Source organism: Coregonus lavaretus (genome assembly GCF_964263955.1).
Source record: "Coregonus lavaretus genome assembly, chromosome: 13".
NCBI lineage: Eukaryota > Metazoa > Chordata > Actinopteri > Salmoniformes > Salmonidae > Coregonus > Coregonus lavaretus.
Genome location: NC_140000.1, coordinates 22,323,437 through 22,346,014, shown reverse-complemented (window position 1 = coordinate 22,346,014; position 22,578 = coordinate 22,323,437). Strand labels below are relative to the sequence as shown.

General features: G+C 41.3%; 1 protein-coding gene across 1 annotated transcript; it reads right to left on the bottom strand.

Annotated features, from left to right (window-relative positions):
• Positions 1-1,693: 1,693 nt before the first annotated feature.
• On the bottom strand, positions 1,694-5,617 carry LOC311139150 (toll-like receptor 2 type-2; the record flags this gene model as incomplete). Its single annotated transcript, XM_084174041.1, has 3 exons — positions 1,694-3,021; positions 3,221-4,403; positions 4,623-5,617. 3 exons carry the CDS (start codon positions 5,615-5,617, stop codon positions 2,578-2,580), a joined length of 2,622 nt encoding a protein of 873 aa, XP_084030167.1. The 3' UTR covers positions 1,694-2,577.
• Positions 5,618-22,578: the final 16,961 nt, after the last annotated feature.

The window sequence follows — 22,578 nt, the reverse complement described above, 5'->3', positions numbered from 1 at the left end:
ACACACACACACACACACACACACACACACACACACACACACACACACAAACTAAATGTGACTTCCAGAAAATGTAAAAGGGTGTCATCTATTGGTCAGTTGTAAATATTGCCAGGTTTCACAAAGTAGCCCTTCACACTGATATTGTAAAACAGAATTACACTGCATTTTAACACATCCCTATTTCTAAATACCCAACTAAACAGTCAAGTATATAACACAACATTGTTTTATTAGAGTTTAAGGGTTAAATTCATTTACATTAGGCAATCAATGTAATGATAAGCAATGAACTCATTTGTTATTTACTTAATTAGTAAATAACATTCATATTAACAATAACATTCACATGTACATTAAAGCATTTAAAGAGTGTAGAAAAGTAAAATATTTAGAAAACTATATTTCATTATTATATTGTATTTATATTGTTTTGAATATTTGGATCATCACATTTTTTCTCAATATTACTGGACATGAATACATTGCATAAGTTACATTTTTAATTCTAAACAACAGTCATATTTAACATGCAGTCCCCACTGGTTCCCCCTTTTCAAATGAGATCTGTGGCTTGCATGCTCTTTGACATGGCAGAGCAGATTCTACATGGCATGTGTATGTGTACGTGCACGTAAAATGTAAGTTGCTTTGGATAAAAGTGTCTGCTAAATGGCACACATTATGTGTTACAGTAATTGTGTTCAGTGGCCGAGTGGTGGGAGTGTAACCATGCTGCATGACACCTGTCACCACATCTCCCTGGCACCTCGCTTGTTATCTCAAGTGTGACACAGGAGATCCCATTTGAGCTGTTGAGTTTGTGGTCTTTCAACACCTGTCAGCAGGGCCCTTGGCCTGGGTTGCTTAGAGAGCACATGGGGCAGAGAGCACCCCCTCTGCGCCAAGGCTTACAGTGCCTATACAAAGTCTACACCCCCCTTGGATTTCTTCACAAAATTGATTTAATTGTCTTTTTTTGTCAACGATCTACGCAAAATGCTCTGTCAAAGTGGAAACATTATTGAAAAATAAAACACTAATATACCTTGATTAGATAAGTATTCACCCCCCTGAGTCAATACATGTTAGAAACACCTTTGGCAATGATTACAGCTGTGAGTATTCTTGGGTAAGTCTTATAAGATCTTTGCACACCTGTATTGAGCAATATTTGCCCATTATTCTTTTCACAATTCTTCAAGCTCTGGCCCTACATTTTCAAGCAGATTTAAGTAAACTGTAACTTGGCCACTCAGGAACATTCACTGTCTTCTTGGTAAACAACTCCAGTGTAGATTTGGCCTTGTGTTGTAGGTTATTGTCCTGCTGAAAGGTGAATTCCTCTCCCAGTGTCTGGTGTAAAGCAGACTAAAGCAGGTTTTCCTCTAGGATTTTGCCTGTGCTTAGCTCCATGACGTTTCTTTTTATCCTGAACATTTCACCAGTCTTTGCCGATGTCAAGCATTCCCATACCATGATGCAGCCACCACCATGTTTGAATATAAGGAGGCAGTTACTCAGTGATGTGGTGTGTTGGATTTGCCCCAAACATAAGGCTTTGCATTTAGGCCAAAAAGTGTATTCCTTTGCCGTGTTATTTTTTTTCAGTATTACTTTAGTGCCTTGTTGCATACATATGCATGTTTTGAAATATTTTTTATTCTGTATATTTGTATTATTATTTTTCTCTGTCATTTAGGTCATAATTGTGCAGTCACTACAATGTTGTTGATCCATCCTCAGTTTTCTCCCATCACAGCCATTGAACTCTGTAGCGGTTTTTAAATCAGCAATGGCCGCATGGTGAAATCCCTAAGCAGTTTCCTTCCTATCCTGCAGCTCAGTTCAGAAGGACGACTGCATCTTTGATGTGTCTGGGTTGTTTGATAAATTATCAACAGCATACTTATTAACTTGACCATGCTTAAAGATATAATCAATGTCTGATTTGTTTTTGTTACCCATCTACTAATCACTGCCCTTCTTTCGAAAATCTCCTTGGTCTTTATAGTTTAATCTTGACTGAGGGAGCTTACAGATATTGTATATGTATGGGGGACAGAGGAAGGGGTAGTCATTCAAAAATCATATCAACCCCTATTATTTCACACAGAGTGAGTCCATATCACTTATTATGTGATTTGTTAAGACGATTTTTACTTCTGAACTAAAGGGGATGAATACTTATGCAACTACTATATTTTAGTTATTTAATTTGTATTCATTTGAAAACATTTATAGAACTTTTTTTCACTTTGACATTTTGGAGTATTTTGTGTAGATCAATTACAAAAAAACAAACAAGTACATCTATTTCAATCCCACTTTGTAACACAACAAAATGTGAAGCGTTCAAGGGGGAGTAGGCACTGTACATGTCAGAAGGGTGGGTGGCAGACAGATCATTTTAGCCACTGTCATCATTATGAAACATTTGCTAATGATACCAGCAGCTTGGCAAACACATTATCTGCCACAGCATGGCCAAGAAGTCACTCAAGCTCAGCACTTCAGAGAGAGATTGGTCTTGGGACACTATACACATTACAAGTTACATGCTTGGTTTATTTTGGCTCATGCCACAGCTACAGGGATTGGTCTTTGCCCAACTACTTGGTGGAGCTCTGCTTTTCTGTCTAACTTTGGCATAGATATCGCCAGCTTCCCATCCTCTAGAGGGAGCTCTATCATAGGCACAGCGCCCACTGAGGATACACTGCTGCTCCTACCACTAAGAGCCTGCTCTCTAGTCAGTGTGGGCTTGCCCAGGACACTCTTAAGTTGAGCCCAGAAGAAGGTCTGTTGCTTGGCTTGCTGGGGCCACTCTAGGTACGTTTTGGTGTTCAGCATCTTCTTGAGCTTACAATACTTGCTGGGCAGAGATTCAGGGTCGATGGGCTCTTTAACCACCAGAATAACATCGCTGAAGGTCTTGCCGATGGCTCGTTGCTGGGCAAAGTAGAGCTCGTAGTTGCACCAATCGCTGTTCACAAAGTGGCGTGACAACACAAATATGATCTGGATTTGTAAACAAAAAAATCAGAGGATAGGGTGTATTAATTTAGGCAAATGCACAGTGCGGGAATCAGGATACAAACCTAAACAAAACATACATTTTACATTTTGGGTTTTTCAATTGACCTTTTATATTCAAAAGTATATTACTATTTACTTGTTAAAACACCTCTAACTTGTCTTGGGTGGTCCTCACCCTTACCTTTTCGCTGCTCTCAATATTTTCAATGATGTTGTCAATGATCCACTTTCCTGGCATGAAGTCTCTCTCATGGATACAGAGTCGGTAGGGGGGCTTGCTGTTCTCCAAGCAGGGCAACAACTGGTCCCTGACCCAGTCTGCATCTGGGTGGCTGTAGGAGATGAAGGCGTGGTAAGCATAGATCTGTGATTTTCCAGAGGCTCCTTCCTGATGAGCCCTGTATTTGGCTCTGAGGATCTGATATGTGGCTTTGGTGTACCAGGGAACATTGAATATGTAGCATATAAGCATCAACACTAAAACCACAGCTGCAGTAGTAGCCACAGAGATGATGATGACCAGTCTGACATCGCAGGCAACGTGACCCGGGAAGAAAACTGCCACAGCGGTATTGAGCAAAGCCTCTGGATGGTAACACTTGTAGTTCTCTGGCCAGTCAGTGATGTTGACCTTCCCCTTTGAAATTGTGTCCTGGATGAAGGCGTGGAGGTCGCAGGTGCAGTGGTATGGGTTGTTCCCTGCCGTCAGTCGAGACAGCTGGGGCATGTCCTGGAAGGAGCCCATGCTGATGAGCCCAAAGGAGTTCCCATCCAGAGCCAGTGACTGCAAGGAGTGACTTCTCCAACCAGAAGGGATGAACTTGATCTTGTTCCCATTGAGCAGGAGCTCCTTGAGGCTGGTGGTTTGTTGGAAGTATACCATGTCCAGCTGGTCCAGGTCACAGTACGAGAGGTCCAGGAATTGTACTGTGGTGGGCAGACACTGGAGGGCACCACTTTCAAATCGGTTGTGGTGAGCGATCACCTGGGTGATGTTCTGCATCCAGTTACAGTTGTGACTCTTCTCAGCAGAGCCCAGCATGTTGTGGCTAACATCCATGACCTTCAACTGTTTGAACTCCTTGGTCAGGGAGGCTAAGTCCTGAAGGCTGGTCAGTTGGTTGGTGCTGACATTGAAGGATCGAAGAGCCGGCATGGTGCCCCTGTAGTTGCATCTCTGGTTGAAGAGGATGTTGTCCTGCAGGCGGTTGTTTGAGATGTCCAAAACCTCCATGCCTTCCATATTAAGCCAGGCGTCGCAAGGCACAGAGTTGAAGTTCACATTCTGAATGGACAGCAGTTGGACTTTGTTGAACCATGTGAAGCGCCAGTCGAAACGCAAAATGTCTGGATTACTGATATGCCTGAGGAGTAATGGAGACAAAAAATGTAAGCATGAAAAAAACATGTGTGGTCAAGATGATAACATAATTGGTACTTTCACACTACATAGATATGGAAACAGATTTAAATTGATGAAAAAATACACTTGTGACTAGGAACCTGTATTTGCTTTTGCATCTTCTGGGTAGAAATGTCTGCAAAGTGCTTTTGTAATTTAACAGAGTAGAAGATATGCTTACCACAGATGGAGTCTACTCAGTGCAAGGTTTTTGATACTGGAGCCCAAGCCATTATCCACAAAGTTGGGCGAGCGAGCAAAGTCAATGTATTGAAGTGTCAGATGTTTAAGGGGGGTGACCTGTAGATTAAACAGAGCCATCCTCATAAGGTTCTCATTGAATTTTCCACGGTGAAAGATGAGCGAATCTACTTTGATGTCTTGCAAGCCTCTGAAAATATCCTCATCTCCCATGTAATACATGAACTCAAAGAGGTTCCTGAATTGGATGAGACTGAAAGTCTTGTTGGCCAAGTCTCGAAGAATCAAAGGTAGGAAATTTGGCTTCTGATCTATGGCCATGTCAAAACCCATTCTCCATGTCTGGATTACCTTCAGACTACCCGGTTCATAGTAACTGATATTGGATGAAGTTTTAATGGCAAACTCCTGTAACTGAATGTTCCTCAATGCCTGGAAGTCCCCTTTCCTTAGACCCTTGACCAAGGGGCCGCCCATGGACAGGGCCTTGAGGTGGGTCAATCTGGAGAAAACGTCAGCTGCCAATGTGGCCTGGGTGTAAAGGTTATTCGACATAAGGAGTTCCCTTAGATTAAAGAGGTCCTGCAAGGCGTTGGCAGGGATTTCCTCTAGGGAGTTGTTAAAGATGTTAAGATGCTCCAGGAGGGGGTTGTTGTGGAAGGCACGGTCCTCAATCACAGAGATGTTGTTGAACTGCAGCTCAAGGACACGAAGATGAGGTAGGCGAGAAAAGTAATTAACACGAATGGCATTAAGTTCATTGTAGGAGAGATCTATACTTTCAAGCGTGGAAGGGAGGTGCTTCCATGGAACATGATCCAGTCGCTGACCAAGGCAGTTTGCGGAGCGACCAGAGTTGTAGATTTGACAGGGGCCTCTCTCATCATTCGAAGCAGGGGTTGGTGAGGCAAGGACCACAAGAAGTGGCAGACTAAACCACACAATATCAAGTAGAATCATTGTGTGCATGTACATTTTGGATCTGTAAAGGAATGTAAAAAATCTGTCAAGTCTAACAAATTACAAGATTGACAAGATTGTTAACAAACATCTATTGCATTCTCTAGGTCTTTGTCATTTCAGTCTCCTTTATACATCCTTTAATCATCAATTGCAACTAGAGGAAATAGGGAGGGAGGAAATGGATTTCAGTCTGATGTTACCCAGTATTTATGTGTCTGTGCCCAACATTACCCACACATTTCTGTTTCAAAGCCAAAAGAAGTGATTTGTGAAATGTCGCCATGACACTCTTATCTGTGGTTACACGTTTACATCCATGTTTACCATCACTGTCTTGATTTTTACAGGTTGAATAGTAACATGCTTGCAGTGAAGAATGGTCCAACAGTGTGCATCTTTCAAGTTAGGCTTTAGTGTAGAAGTCAGAAAAGTATTGATAATGTGGGGAAAAAAAAGTTTTTAGTCAGCCACCAATTGTACAAGTTCTCCCACTTAAAAAGATGAGAGAGGCCTGTAATTTTCATCATAGGTACACGTCAACTATGACAGACAAAATGAGATTAAAAAAAATCCAGAAAATCACATTGTAGGATTTTTAATGAATTTATTTGCAAATGATGGTGGAAAATAAGTATTTGGTCAATAACAAAAGTTTCTCAATACTTTGTTATATACCCTTTGTTGGCAATGACACAGGTCAAACGTTTTCTGTAAGTCTTCACAAGGTTTTCACACACTGTTGCTGGTATTTTGGCCCATTCCTCCATGCAGATCTCCTCTAGAGCAGTGATGTTTTGGGGCTGTCGCTGGGCAACACGGACTTTCAACTCCCTCCAAAGATTTTCTATGGGGTTGAGATCTGGAGACTGGCTAGGCCACTCCAGGACCTTGAAATGCTTCTTATGAAGCCACTCCTTCGTTGCCCGGGCGGTGTGTTTGGGATCATTGTCATGCTGAAAGACCCAGCCACGTTTCATCTTCAATGCCCTTGCTGATGGAAGGAGGTTTTCACTCAAAATCTCACGATACATGGCCCCATTCATTCTTTCCTTTACACGGATCAGTCGTCCTGGTCCCTTTGCAGAAAAACAGCTCCAAAGCATGATGTTTCCACCCCCATGCTTCACAGTAGGTATGGTGTTCTTTGGATGCAACTCAGCATTCTTTGTCCTCCAAACACGACGAGTTGAGTTTTTTTACCAAAAAGTTCTATTTTGGTTTCATCTGACCATTTGACATTCTCCCAATCCTCTTCTGGATCATCCAAATGCACTCTAGCAAACTTCAGACGGGCCTGGACATGCACTGGCTTAAGCAGGGGGACACGTCTGGCACTGCAGGATTTGAGTCCCTGGCGGCGTAGTGTGTTACTGATGGTAGGCTTTGTTACTTTGGTCCCAGCTCTCTGCAGGTCATTCACTAGGTCCCCCCGTGTGGTTCTGGGATTTTTGCTCACCGTTCTTGTGATCATTTTGACCCCACGGGGTGAGATCTTGCGTGGAGCCCCAGATCGAGGGAGATTATCAGTGGTCTTGTATGTCTTCCATTTCCTAATAATTGCTCCCACAGTTGATTTCTTCAAACCAAGCTGCTTACCTATTGCAGATTCAGTCTTCCCAGCCTGGTGCAGGTCTACAATGTTGTTTCTGGTGTCCTTTGACAACTCTTTGGTCTTGGCCATAGTGGAGTTTGGAGTGTGACTTTATGAGGTTGTGGACAGGTGTCTTTTATACTGATAACAAGTTCAAACAGGTGCCATTAATACAGGTAGCGAGTGGAGGACAGAGGAGACTCTTAAAGAAGAAGTTACAGGTCTGTGAGAGCCAGAAATCTTGCTTGTTTGTAGGTGACCAAATACTTATTTTCCACCGTAATTTGCAAATAAATTCATTAAAAATCCTACAATGTGATTTTATGGATATTATTTCCTCAATTTGTCTGTCATAGTTGACGTGTACCTATGATGAAAATTACAGGCCTCTCTCATCTTTTTAAGTGGGAGAACTTGCACAATTGGTGGCTGACTAAATACTTTTTTTCCCCACTGTAGGCAAAAAGCAACCAGATCAAGATTACCAACAACCAATAATTTCCTGCCCATTATGCATAGTTCTCGCTTTGTGGGCAATAAAATGAGGAAATGGCAACTGAACGTGAGATTTCTCAACACGGACCGTATGTTCAGTTCTGGCATGCACACCACCTGATCTATTGACTTGGTTCAGACTACTGTTGTCGTGTTGGGAAGCGAAATGCTCAAATTTCCATAGCAAAACAGGATATATGCAATTCTAAGGGGACTGTTTCCAGGACCCAGATTAAACCTATTTCTACGCTAAAATGCATGATCAATGGAGAACCTTTAAAGTATTCCTGTGATTAATAAATTTAAAGATGCATCTTTTAAAAACATGTAACTGTACCTGTTAGTGGAGGTGATGCTGTTATCTGTTCAAGACCAGCTGATGTGTTGATATGCCTTACAAAAGGGAGTGAACTGCTTCATCATCCTTGACGGAAATTAAAATTCCTCTTGCAGACTAATTCTCATGGCTGAATGTTTCTACTAACCCTCATAAGACACAGTACTCTGCTCACGGCTGTTAGTTACAATCCCCCAAATCCTCATAATCCTTTCCTTTATCTATACTACAAACCAAGGGTAACTCACTGTTTTGGCATTACCTTCACGTCAGCAATATGTCAAGTTTTATTACCATGTAGAATAAGCAGTTTTAGTAAAATTGTATCCAGTGAGTGACAAGAAGGGAGTAAACATTTATGTCATGAACAAATATGCTGGCTGCAGAATTATTGCTTTATTATATTTACACCTGACTTATTGGCCAACACTTTCTTCACCAATATTTAAGAAAATAACTGATTTTCATGGATGACATATTCTAACATCTCATCAAATATGTCAGTGAACCCTTTGATTGCTGTCCTATAGCCCAGTGGTTCCCAAACTGTGGGGCGCGCCCCCTAGGGAGAACTCAGTCCGGCTTTAAACGTACTCTTGAAAGTTATAATAATAGAATGCACAAGGTGCATTTTCAAAATTGAGTAGTGCATCATCAGTTCCTCTTTTAATGTTAGTCATTGCATACCTTAGAGAGCTATTTATAACAGGAAGGTCCAGATCAACTAGTCCATGTCAGCTAACGTTTTTATTTATTTAGGTTTTTTAGCCCATAGATATTGTTGTAATTTTTTTGTCACTCAAATATCAGATGAATACACAGTAGACATGGCAAAATATATAGAATTGCAAGACAATTAGCTTTAAAACTGCAAAATGTTCTTTGCACCCCATGACAAAATGTGTAGAATTGCAGGAAATAAGCTTTATACCTGCAAAATTCTCTCTCCCAACAAGACGGCTGTGAACAGTTTGTGTCATGAACAGTGCTTGTGCCCATAGAAATAGACGTGACGTGGGATGTTCCCCAATGCTGGACGGGGGGCCCAGAATAAACAAGTTTGGGAACCCCTGCTATAGCCTACAGTATGTTTGGTATTCTAGCAATGTTTTATGATATTTTGAATAATACCAACTGATTAAACGTTTAACGAAAACATTTTATTTTCAGAAGCCGTTGCTTTTCTCAATAAAGATTCAGGATTTTTTTTTTTCATCTGTGGCATATTGTATTTTCTGATACCAAAATGTCTAAGGTATTCAATGAGCCTCGACTTTGTTTACTGTATACATTGGGTATCAAATACTTAGGCTATGGAATACTTCCTGGAGACAATTAAGACTGACCCTTTCAAACTTCAGATTGGAGTTCTGCTCTTGATATAGAAGTAAATATTTAGATAATGAATGCCTTCTTTCTGCTGGAAGGGTCCATTTGTGATGTTTATAATTCATTGGGCAGTGTGTTAGACTGCTGTCTTTATCTTGATCTCTTTTTCTGACGTGCATCCCCACCACTGACATTCATATCTACAGGTCCTTACTATGTGGGGTTGTTTCGTAATTTAACATAGAGGAAATATGCCATTCCTTGTTTCTATGCTACGTAGCATCTGCATGTAAAAAAAAAATCTCTTAGCTTTATTGCACAATGATACCTACTGCACTGGTAGTTTAGAGAAGCTTATCAGTTCTCTAGCCAGCACTGATAGCTATTCCTAAAAAATTAAGAAAATATAACAACGTTTCAATAATATTGATTCAGTAAAATGCCTCACATGAATATAAACGCATCATAAAAGAATAACCCAGAATAATGACCACCATAAAGCATAGGCCAATCATGAAATGGTTCAATATAAGTATTTATCAATCTTATTATTATTGTACCAGGAACCTAGGACAATATGGTCTTCCTCCTTTAAAAACTGCTTAGATTAACACTAGACCTTGCAAAGTGATTAAATCAATATCAGACAACTATAACTGGGTGATGGATTAATGCCCCACGGACCAATGTCAGACCACATGGTAACTCGTAAATATGACACAATAAGTGGCTGATGTGAAGGGGATAATTTTTTACAGGAAAGTAGGAGGAGCTTCCTTCTAAAGCCGGTCTCTATTTACTTAATGTTACTACTTACCACCAGGTCAGAGCAGTCAACCCTGAGCTGTATGCCTCTAACCTACATGTTTAGAGTATAAATAAGCTACATTAACTCTGTTAGTTAGCCTGGTTAGCCATTAACTCACTGGTTGTGTGCTTCTGAATGTTCTCGCTTTGTTGGCAATAAAATGAGGAAATGCCAACTGAACGTGAGAGTTCTGGCATGCACACCACCTGATCTATTGACTTGGTTCAGACTACTGTTGTGGTGTTGGGAAGTGAAATGCTCAAATTTCCATAGCGAAACAAAAAAAGGATATATCCAATTCTAAGTGGGCTGTTTCCAGGACCCAGATTAAACCTATTTCTTGCCTAAAATGATTGCTCAATGGAGAACCTTTAAAGTATTCCTGTGACTAGTACATATAAAAATACATATTTTAGAAATGTCTAAATGTGCTTGTTAGTGGAGGTGATGCTGTTATCTGTTCAAGACCAGCTGATGTGTTGATATACCATACACAAGGGAGTGAACTGCTTCATCCTCCTTGACTAAAATAAAAATCCCTTCTATAGACTAATTCTCATAGCTAAATGTTTCTACTAACCCTCATAAGACAAAGTACTCTGCTCACGGCTCTTAGGTACAATCCCCCAAGTCCTCATAAACCTTTCCTTTATGTATTGTACAAACCAAGGGTAATTCACTGTTTTGGCATGATCTTCACTTGGGCAATATGTCAAATCTTATTACCATGTAGAACAAACAGTTTTAGCAAAATTGTATCCAGTGAGTGACAGGAAGGGACTGGCTGCAGACATAATAATATATATTTTTAAATAATGATAATTCCATCTATATATACAGTACCAGTCAAAAGTTTGGCACACCTACTAATTCAAGGGTTTTTCTTTATTTTTACTATTTCCTACATTGTAGAATAATAGTGAAGACTTCAAAACTATGACATAACACATATGGAATCAAGAAGTAACCAAAAAAGTGTTAAACAAATCAAAATATATTTTATATTTTAGATTCTTCAAAGTAGCCACCCTTTGTCTTGATGACAGCTTTGCACACTCTTGGCATTCTCTCAACAAGCTTTACCTGGAAAGCTTTTCCAACAGTCTTGAAGGAGTTCCCACATATGCTGAGCACTTATTGGCTGCTTTTCCTTCACTCTGCGGTCCAACTCATCCCAAACCATCTAAATTTGGTTGAGGTCGGTTGATTGTGGAGGTCAGGTCATTTGATGCAGCACTCCATCACTCTCCTTCTTGGTAAAATAGCTCTTACACAGCCTGGAGGTGTGTTGGGTCATTGTCCTGTTGAAAAACAAATGATAGTCCCACTAAGCGCAAACCAGATGGGATGGCGTATTGCTGCAGAATGCTGTGGTAGCCATGCTGGTTAAGTGTGCCTTGAATTCTAAATAAATCACTGACAGTGTCACCAACACAGCACCCCCACATCATCACACCTCCTCCTCCATGCTTCACGGTGGGAACCACACATGCAGAGATAATCCGTTCACCTACTCTGCGTTTCTGCAGCAGAGGTAACTCTGGGTCTTCCATTCCTGTGGAGGTCCTCATGAGAGCCAGTTTCATCATAGCACTTGATGGATTTTGCGACTGCACTTTCTTGAAATGTTCCGTATTGACTTACCTTTTTCTGGTATTTTACCAAATAGGGCTATCTTCTGTATACCACCCCTACCTTGTAACAACACAACTGATTGGCTCAAACGCATTAAGAAGGAAATAAATTCCACAAATTAACTTTTAAGAAGGCACACCTGTTAATTGAAATGTATTCCAGGTGACTACCTCATGAAGCTGGTTGATAGAATGTCAAGAGTGTGCAAAGCTGTCATCAAGGCAAAGGGTGGCTACTTTGAAGAATCTCAAATATATAAAATATATTTTTGATTTGTTTAACACTTTTTTGGTTACTACATGATTCCACATGTGTTATTTCATAGTTTTGATGTCTTCACTATTATTCTACAATGTATAGAATAGTAAAAATAAAGAAAAACCCTGGTACTGTATATATACAGTGGGGGAAAAAAGTATTTAGTCAGCCACCAATTGTGCAAGTTCTCCCACTTAAAAAGATGAGAGAGGCCTGTAATTTTCATCATAGGTACACGTCAACTATGACAGACAAAATTAGATTTTAAAAAATCCAGAAAATCACATTGTAGGATTTTTAATGAATTTATTTGCAAATGATGGTGGAAAATAAGTATTTGGTCAATAACAACAGTTTCTCAATACTTTACTATACCCTTTGTTGGCAATGACACAGGTCAAACGTTTTCTGTAAGTCTTCACAAGGTTTTCACACACTGTTGCTGGTATTTTGGCCCATTCCTCCATGCAGATCTCCTCTAGAGCAGTTATGTTTTGGGGCTGTCGCTGGGCAACACAGACTTTCAACTCCCTCCAAAGATTTTCTATGGGGTTGAGATCTGGAGACTGGCTAGGCCACTCCAGGACCTTGAAATGCTTCTTACGAAGCCACTCCTTCGTTGCCCGGGCGGTGTGTTTGGGATCAATGTCATGCTGAAAGACCCAGCCACGTTTCATCTTCAATGCCCTTGCTGATGGAAGGAGGTTTTCACTCAAAATCTCACGATACATGGCCCCATTCATTCTTTCCTTTACACGGATCAGTCGTCCTGGTCCCTTTGCAGAAAAACAGCCCCAAAGCATGATGTTTCCACCCCCATGCTTCACAGTAGATATGGGGTTCTTTGGATGCAACTCAGCATTCTTTGTCCTCCAAACACGACGAGTTGAGTTTTTACCAAAAAGTTCTATTTTGGTTTCATCTGACCATATGACATTCTCACAATCCTCTTCTGGATCATCCAAATGCACTCTAGCAAACTTCAGACGGGCCTGGACATGTACTGGCTTAAGCAGGGGGACACGTCTGGCACTGCAGGATTTGAGTCCCTGGCGGCGAAGTGTGTTACTGATGGTAGGCTTTGTTACTTTGGTCCCAGCTCTCTGCAGGTCATTCACTAGGTCCCCCCGTGTGGTTCTGGGATTTTTGCTCACCGTTCTTGTGATCATTTTGACCCCACGGGGTGAGATCTTGCGTGGAGCCCCAGATCGAGGGAGATTATCAGTGGTCTTGTATGTCTTCCATTTCCTAATAATTGCTCCCACAGTTGATTTCTTCAAACCAAGCTGCTTACCTATTGCAGATTCAGTCTTCCCAGCCTGGTGCAGGTCTACAATTTTGTTTCAGGTGTCCTTTAACAGCTCTTTGGTCTTGGCCAAAGTGGAGTTTGGAGTGTGACTTTTTGAGGTTGTGGACAGGTGTCTTTTATACTGATAACAAGTTCAAACAGGTGCCATTAATACAGGTAACGAGTGGAGGACAGAGGAGCCTCTTAAAGAAGAAGTTACAGGTCTGTGAGAGCCAGAAATCTTGCTTGTTTGTAGGTGACCAAATACTTATTTTCCACCATCATTTGCAAATAAATTCATAAAAAATTCTACAATGTGATTTTCTGGATTTTTTTCTCTCAATTTGTCTGTCATAGTTGACGTGTACCTATGATGAAAATTACAGGCCTCTCTCATCTTTTTACGTGGGAGAACTTGCACAATTGGTGGCTGACTAAATACATTTTTCCCCCACTGTATATATATATATATATTATAATTATATATATTTTTTTATAGGAACTCAGTCCAGCTTTAAACTTACTCTTGAAAGTTGTAATAGTAGAATGCACAAGGTAACGTTTCGAAATTGGGTGGTGCATCATCAGTTTTCCTCTTGTCATGTCAGTCATTGCATACCTTAGAGAGCTATTTATAACTTGTCAGAAATGTCCAGATCAACTAGCCCATGTCAGCTAAAGTTTTTTTTATTTAGTTTTTTTAGCCCATAGATATTGTTGTAATTTTTTTGTCACTCAAATAACACTTGAATAGACATTAGACATGGCAAAATATATAGAATTGCAAGAACATTTGCTTTAAAACTACAAAATGTTCTCCACCAACAAGAGGGGTGTGAACAGTTTGTGTCATGAACAGTGCTTGTGCCCATAGAAATAGACGTGGTGCCTGCACGCGTGTGCAGGTGGGGTGCGGGATGTTCCCCAATGGTGGAAGGGGGGCCCCAGATGAAAAGTTTGGGAACCAATAGCCTACAGTAAGTTTGGTATTCTAGCAATGTTTTATGATATTTTGAATATAACCAAGGGATGAAACATTTAACGGAAACATTTTATTTTCCGAAGCCGTTGCTTTTTCAATAATTTTTTCAAATCTGAGGAATTTTGTATTTTCTGATACCAAAATGTCTAAGGTACAGTGAGGGAAAAAAGTATTTAGTCAGCCACCAATTGTGCAAGTTCTCCCACTTAAAAAGATAAGAGAGGCCTGTAATTTTCATCATAGGTACACGTCAACTATGACAGACAAAATTAGAAAAAAAAATCCAGAAAATCACATTGTAGGATTTTTAATGAATTTATTTGCAAATGATGGTGGAAAATAAGTATTTGGTCAATAACAAAAGTTTCTCAATACTTTGTTATATACCCTTTGTTTGCAATGACACAGGTCAAACGTTTTCTGTAAGTCTTCACAAGGTTTTCACACACTGTTGCTGGTTTTTTGGCCCATTCCTCCATGCAGATCTCCTCTAGAGCAGTGATGTTTTGGAGCTGTCGCTGGGCAACACGGACTTTCAACTCCCTCCAAAGATTTTCTATGGGGTTGAGATCTGGAGACTGGCTAGGCCACTCCAGGACCTTGAAATGCTTCTTACGAAGGCACTCCTTCGTTGCCCGGGCGGTGTGTGTGGGATCATTGTCATGCTGAAAGACCCAGCCACATTTCATCTTCAATGCCCTTGCTGATGGAAGGAGGTTTTCACTCAAAATCTCACGATACATGGCCCCATTCATTCTTTCCTTTACACGGATCAGTCGTCCTGGTCCCTTTGCAGAAAAACAGCCCCAAAGCATGATGTTTCCACCCCCATGCTTCACAGTAGGTATGGTGTTCTTTGGATGCAACTCAGCATTCTTTGTCCTCTAAACACGACGAGTTGAGTTTTTACCAAAAAGTTCTATTTTGGTTTCATCTGACCATATGACATTCTCCCAATCCTCTTCTGGATCATCCAAATGCACTCTAGCAAACTTCAGACGGGCCTGGACGTGTACTGGCTTAAGCAGGGGGACACGTCTGGCACTGCAGGATTTGGGTCCCTGGCGGCGTAGTGTGTTACTGATGGTAGGCTTTGTTACTTTGGTCCCAGCTCACTGCAGGTCATTCACTAGGTCCCCCTGTGTGGTTCTGGGATTTTTGCTCACCGTTCTTGTGATCATTTTGACCCCACGGGGTGAGATCTTGCGTGGAGCCCCAGATCGAGGGAGATTATCAGTGGTCTTGTATGTCTTCCATTTCCTAATAATTGCTCCCACAGTTGATTTCTTCAAACCAAGCTGCTTACCTATTGCAGATTCAGTCTTCCCAGCCTGGTGCAGGTCTACAATTTTGTTTCTGGTGTCCTTTGACAGCTCTTTGGTCTTGGCCATAGTGGAGTTTGGAGTGTGACTGTTTGAGGTTGTGGACAGGTGTCTTTTATACTGATAACAAGTTCAAACAGGTGCCATTAATACAGGTAACGAGTGGAGGACAGATGAGCCTCTTAAAGAAGAAGTTACAGGTCTGTGAGAGCCAGAAATCTTGCTTGTTTGTAGGTGACCAAATACTTATTTTCCACCATAATTTGCAAATAAATTCATAAAAAATCCTACAATGTGATTTTCTGTTGTTTTTTTTCTCAACTTGTCTGTCATAGTTGACGGGTACCTATGATGAAAATTACAGGCCTCTCTCATCTTTTTAAGTGGGAGAACTTGCACAATTGGTGGCTGACTAAATACTTTTTTTCCCCACTGTATTCAATGAGCCTCCACTTTGTTTACTGTATACAATTGGGTAGCATTTACAGTTAGTGAGTGCATACATTTTCATACTGGCCCCCCGTGGGAATCGAACCCACAACCCTGGCGTTGTAAGCGCCATGCTCTACCAACTTAGCTACACGGGGCTACAGTGCATACAGTGCATTCGGAAAGTATTCAGACCCCTTTACTTTTTCCACATTTTGTTACGTTACAGCCTTATTCTAAAATTGACTTAATTGTTTTTCCCCCTCATCAATCTACACACAATACCCCATATTGACAAAGGAAAGACAGGTTTTTAGAAAATGTTGGTAATTTTTTACAAATAAGAAAATTGAATTTTACATTTACATAAGTATTCAGACCCTTTACTCAGTACTTTGTTGAAGCACCTTTGGCAGAGATTAAAGCATTGAGTCTTCTTGGGTATGATGCTACAAGCTTGGCACACCTGTATTTGTGGAGTTTCTCCCATTATTCTCTGCAGATCCTCTCATTCTCTGTCAGGTTGGATGGGCAGCGTCGATAGACAGCTATTTTCAGGTCTCTCCAAAGATGTTCGATTGGGTTCAAGTCCGGGCTCTAGCTGGGCCACTCAAGGACATTCAGAGACTTGTCCTGAAGCCACTCCTGCATTTTCTTGGCTGTGTGCTTAATGTCGTTGTCCTGTTGGAAGGTGAACCTTCGCCCCCAGTCTTTGGAGCAGGTTTTCATCAAGGATCTCACTGTACTTTGCTACATTCATCATTCCCTCGATCCTGACTAGTCTCCCAGTCCCTGCCAGTGAAAAACATCCCCACAGCATGATGCTGCCACCTACATGCTTCACCATAGGGATGGTGCCAGGTTTCCTCCAGATGTGACGCTTGGCATTCAGGCCAAAGAGTTCAATCTTGGTTTCATCAGACCATAGAATCTTGTTTCTCATGGTCTTTCCTTTAGGTGCCTTTTGGCAAACTCCAAGCGGGCTGTCATGTGCCTTTTACTGAGGAGTGGATTCCGTCTGGCCACTCTACCATAAAGGCCTGATTGGCAGAGTGCTGCAGAGATGGTTGTTCTTCTGGAAGGTTCTCCCATCTCCTCAGAGGAACTCTGGAGCTCTGTCAGAGTGACTGACCAAGGCCAGCTCTAGGAAGAGTCTTGGTGGTTCCAAACTTCTTCCATTTAAGAATGATGGAGGCCACAGTGTTCTTGAGGACCTTCAATGCTGCAGAAATGTTTTGGTACTCTTCTCCAGATCTGTGCCTTGACACAATCATGTCTTGGAGCGCTACGGACAATTCCTTCGACCTCATGGCTTGGTTTTTGCTCTGACATGCACTGTCAACTGTGGGACCTTATATAGACAGGTGTGTGCCTTTCCAAATCATGTCCAATCAATTGAATTTAGCACTGATGGACTCCAATCAAGTTGTAGAAACATCTCAAGGATGATCAATGGAAACAGGATGCACCTGAGCTCAATTTCGAGTCTCATAGCAAAGGGGCTGAATACTTATGTAAACAAGGTATTTCTGTTTTTGATTTTTATACATTTGCAAAAAAAATTTTACAACTGTTTTCGCTTTGTCATTATAGGGTATTGCTTGTAGATTGATTAATTTAAACAAATATTAAATCCATTTTAGAATAAGGCTGTAACGTAACAAAATGTGGAAAAAGTCAAGGGGTCTGAATACTTTCCGAATGCACTGTATACTTAGGCTACGGAATACTTCCTGGAGACCAGCAATTAAGACTGACCCTTTTAAACTTCAGATTGGAGTTCTGCTCTTGATATAGAGGTAAATATTTAGATAATGAATGCCTTCTTTCTACTGGAAGGGTCCATTTATGATGTTTATAATTCATTGGGCAGTGTGTTACACTGCTGTCTTTATCTTGATCTCTTTTTCTGACGTGCATCCCCACCACTGACATTCATATCTGGCAGGGTTCCTTGACTCGTACCAGGAACCTAGGACAATATGGTCTTCCTCCTTTAAAAACTGCTTAGATTAACACTAGACCTTGCAAAATGATTAAATCAATCAGCCCATTATAACTGGGTGATTGATTAATGTCCCACGGACCAATATCACACCACCTGGTAACTGATAAGTATGACACAATAAGTGGCTGATGTGAAGGAGATCATTTTTTACAGGAAAGTAGGAGGAGCTTCCTTCTAAAGCCGGTCTCTATTTACTTAATGTTACTACTTACCACCAGGTCAGAGCAGTCAACCCTGAGCTATGTGCCTCTAACCTACATGTTTAGAGTATAGATAGGCTACATTAACTCTGTTAGTTAGCCTGGTTAGCCATTAACTCACTGGTTGTGTGCTTCTGAATGTCTAATATTGGGATCAGACGACTTGCCTATCAAAATTGGTCACCCAAATAAGTGTGATTTACACTACAAATACAAGACTTCACTTTTGATAGGCTAATTATTATCTAAAAATTAGTGACATACAGTGAGGGAAAAAAGTATTTGATCCCCTGCTGATTTTGTACGTTTGCCCACTGACAAAACATAACAAAAAGATCCAGAAAAACGCATGTCAAAAATGTTATAAATTGATTTGAATTTTAATGAGGGAAATAAGTATTTGACCCCTCTGCAAAACATGACTTCGTACTTGGTGGCAAAACCCTTGTTGGCAATCACAGAGGTCAGACGTTTCTTGTAGTTGGCCACCAGGTTTGCACACATCTCAGGAGGGATTTTGTCCCACTCCTCTTTGCAGATCTTCTCCAAGTCATTAAGGTTTCGAGGCTGACGTTTGGCAACTCGAACCTTCAGCTCCCTCCACAGATTTTCTATGGGATTAAGGTCTGGAGATTGGCTAGGCCACTCCAGGACCTTAATGTGCTTCTTCTTGAGCCACTCCTTTGTTGCCTTGGCCGTGTGTTTTGGGTCATTGTCATGCTGGTATACCCATCCACGACCCATTTTCAATGCCCTGGCTGAGGGAAGGAGGTTCTCACCCAAGATTTGACGGTACATGGCCCCATCCATTGTCCCTTTGATGCGGTGTTGTCCTGTCCCCTTAGCAGAAAAACACCCCCAAAGCATAATGTTTCCACCTCCATGTTTGATGGTGGGGATGGTGTTCTTGGGGTCATAGGCAGCATTGCTCCTCCTCCAAACACGGCGAGTTCAGTTGATGCCAAAGAGCTCCATTTTGGTCTCATCTGACCACAACACTTTCACCCAGTTCTCCTCTGAATCATTCAGATGTTAATTGGCAAACTTCAGACGGGCCTGTATATGTGCTTTCTTGAGCAGGGGGACCTTGCGGGCGCTGCAGGATTTCAGTCCTTCACGGCGTAGTGTGTTACCAATTGTTTTCTTGGTGACTATGGTCCCAGCTGCCTTGAGATCATTGACAAGATCCTCCCGTGTAGTTCTGGGCAGATTCTTGCATGGCGCCCCAGGCCGAGGGAGATTGACAGTTATTTTGTGTTTCTTCCATTTGCGAATAATCGCACCAACTGTTGTCACCTTCTCACCAAGCTGCTTGGCGATGGTCTTGTAGCCCATTCCAGCCTTGTGTAGGTCTACAATCTTGTCCCTGACATCCTTGGAGAGCTCTTTGGTCTTGGCCATGGTGGAGAGTTTGGAATCTGATTGATTGATTGCTTCTGTGGACAGGTGTCTTTTATACAGGTAACAAGCTGAGATTAGGAGCACTCCCTTTAAGAGTGTGCTCCTAATCTCAGATCGTATAAAAGACACCTGGGAGCCAGAAATCTTTCTGATTGAGAGGGGGTCAAATACTTATTTCCCTCATTAAAATGCAAATCAATTTATAACATTTTTGACATGCGTTTTTCTGGATTTTTTGTTGTTATTCTTTCTCTCACTGTTAAAATAAACCTACCATTAAAATTATAAAATTATAGACTGATCATTTCTTTGTCAGTGGGCAAACGTAAAAAAATCAGCAGGGGATCAAATACTTTTTTCCCTCACTGTACATGCATGGAATCTTGTGTTCTATGCTGTGACCTGAGGATGGACATTTACTTGAATTTCTGTAGATGTGTTAAGACTGCATTTAAGTAGCAGGATCTAGTTCATTATTTGTAAATATCCATATCACCACCGATGACAAGAATAACTTAATTAAATTGTGGCACATAGTACATGTACAGTGTCAACAACATTGTAAAGCTGAAGTACTATTGACTATTGGCTCATAGATTTAGGCGCTGAAACTCAATACCTGTTACAGCTATACATTTATGTTTGAAAACGATGGGACCCACCAGGATCAAAGCAGAAGTACAGTGGGGAGAACAAGTATTTGATACACTGCCGATTTTGCAGGTTTTCCTACTTACAAAGCATGTAAAGGTCTGTAATTTTTATCATAGGTACACTTCAACTGTGAGAGACGGAAACTAAAACAAAAATCCAGAAATTCACATTGTATGATTTTTAAGTAATTAATTTGCATTTTATTGCATGACATAAGTATCAGAAAAGCAGAACTTAATATTTGGTACAGAAACCTTTGTTTGCAAATACAGAGATCATACGTTTCCTGTAGGTCTTGACCAGGTTTGCATACACTGCAGCAGGGATTTTGGCCCACTCCTCCATACAGACCTTCTCCAGATCCTTCAGGTTTCGGGGCTGTCGCTGGGCAATACGGACTTTCAGCTCCCTCCAAAGATTTTCTATTGGGTTCAGGTCTGGAGACTGGCTAGGCCACTCCAGGACCTTGAGATGCTTCTTACGGAGCCACTCCTTAGTTGCCCTGGCTGGGTGTTTCGGGTCATTGTCATGCTGAAAGACCCAGCCATGACCCATCTTCAATGCTCTTACTGTTGTTGGCCAAGATCTCGCGATACATGGCCCCATCCATCCTCCCCTCAATACGGTGCAGTCGTCCTGTCCCATTTGCAGAAAAGCATCCCCAAAGAATGATGTTTCCACCTCCATGCTTCACGGTTGGGATGGTGTTCTTGGGGTTGTACTCATCCTTCTTCTTCCTCCAAACACGGCGAGTGGAGTTTAGACCAAAAAGCTCTATTTTTGTCTCATCAGACCACATGACCTTCTCCCATTCCTCCTCTGGATCATCCAGATGGTCATTGGCAAACTTCAGACGGGCCTGGACATGCGCTGGCTTGAGCAGGGGGACCTTGCGTGCGCTGCAGGATTTTAATCCATGACGGCGTAGTGTGTTACTAATGGTTTTCTTTGAGACTGTGGTCCCAGCTCTCTTCAGGTCATTGACCAGGTCCTGCCGTGTAGTTCTGGGCTGATCCCTCACATTCCTCATGATCACTGATTCCCCACGAGGTGAGATCTTGCATGGAGCCCCAGACCGAGGGTGATTGACCGTCATCTTGAACTTCCTCCATTTTCTAATAATTGCGCCAACAGTTGTTGCCTTCTCACCAAGCTGCTTGCCTATTGTCCTGTAGCCCATCCCAGCCTTGTGCAGGTCTACAATTTTATCCCTGATGTCCTTACACAGCTCTCTGGTCTTGTCCATTCTGGAGAGGTTGGAGTCTGTTTGATTGAGTGTGTGGACAGGTGTCTTTTATACAGGTAACAAGTTCAAACAGGTGCAGTTAATACAGGTAATGAGTGGAGAACAGGAGGGCTTCTTAAAGAAAAACTAACAGGTCTGTGAGAGCCGGAATTCTTACTGGTTGGTAGGTGATCAAATACTTATATCATGCAATAAAATGCAAATTAATTACTTAAAAATCATACAATGTGATTTTCTGGATTTTTGTTGTAGATTCCGTCTCTCACAGTTGAAGTGTACCTATGATAAAAATTACAGACCTCTACATGCTTTGTAAGTAGGAAAACCTGCAAAATCGGCAGTGTATCAAAAACTTGTTCTCCCCACTGTATATAGCTTCAGGGAAATGAACCTCTTCATAGCCAGCTAAGCAGTTTATTTAGACAAGCCAGGAGAAATGTAAGGCTAAGTTTAGTGCCCAGAAAGCATGTTCAAAGAACTTATATTGACCCATAAAACATATAAACCTATTATAAACCTAGGACTCACCCGCTTCGAGACACATCCAAATAAAACTGAGACATAACAACTTCTGATGAAAATATAGCATCATATATTCCACTGATAACATTTTCCCAGTAAACATTTCCTCATACTTGCTTTATTGCCAATTAGCTATATTGTCTTCAAAGAAACTCCCAAGTTCAACACGTGAAGAGAAAGAATATCTGTTAACGGTATCTGCTAAAGATAGCTTTCTATATCATGTCTACTGTATGTCATCTCAGGGATCTACAGTAAATGGAATGAATGACAGTGGGACCTACGTCAATAGAATGACAGTGGAGACAATGCAGTGAATAGAGGTCTCACTGGTTCCATTTTGTCAATGATTCCTTTAAGTTTGTCCTCCTGTCTTTGCATAATGACAGCTTCCTAGTGATGTAGGCCTACAGAACACGCTTATCGTCAAAACGTCTTTGTATTGGAATTACACTGATAAGCATCAGT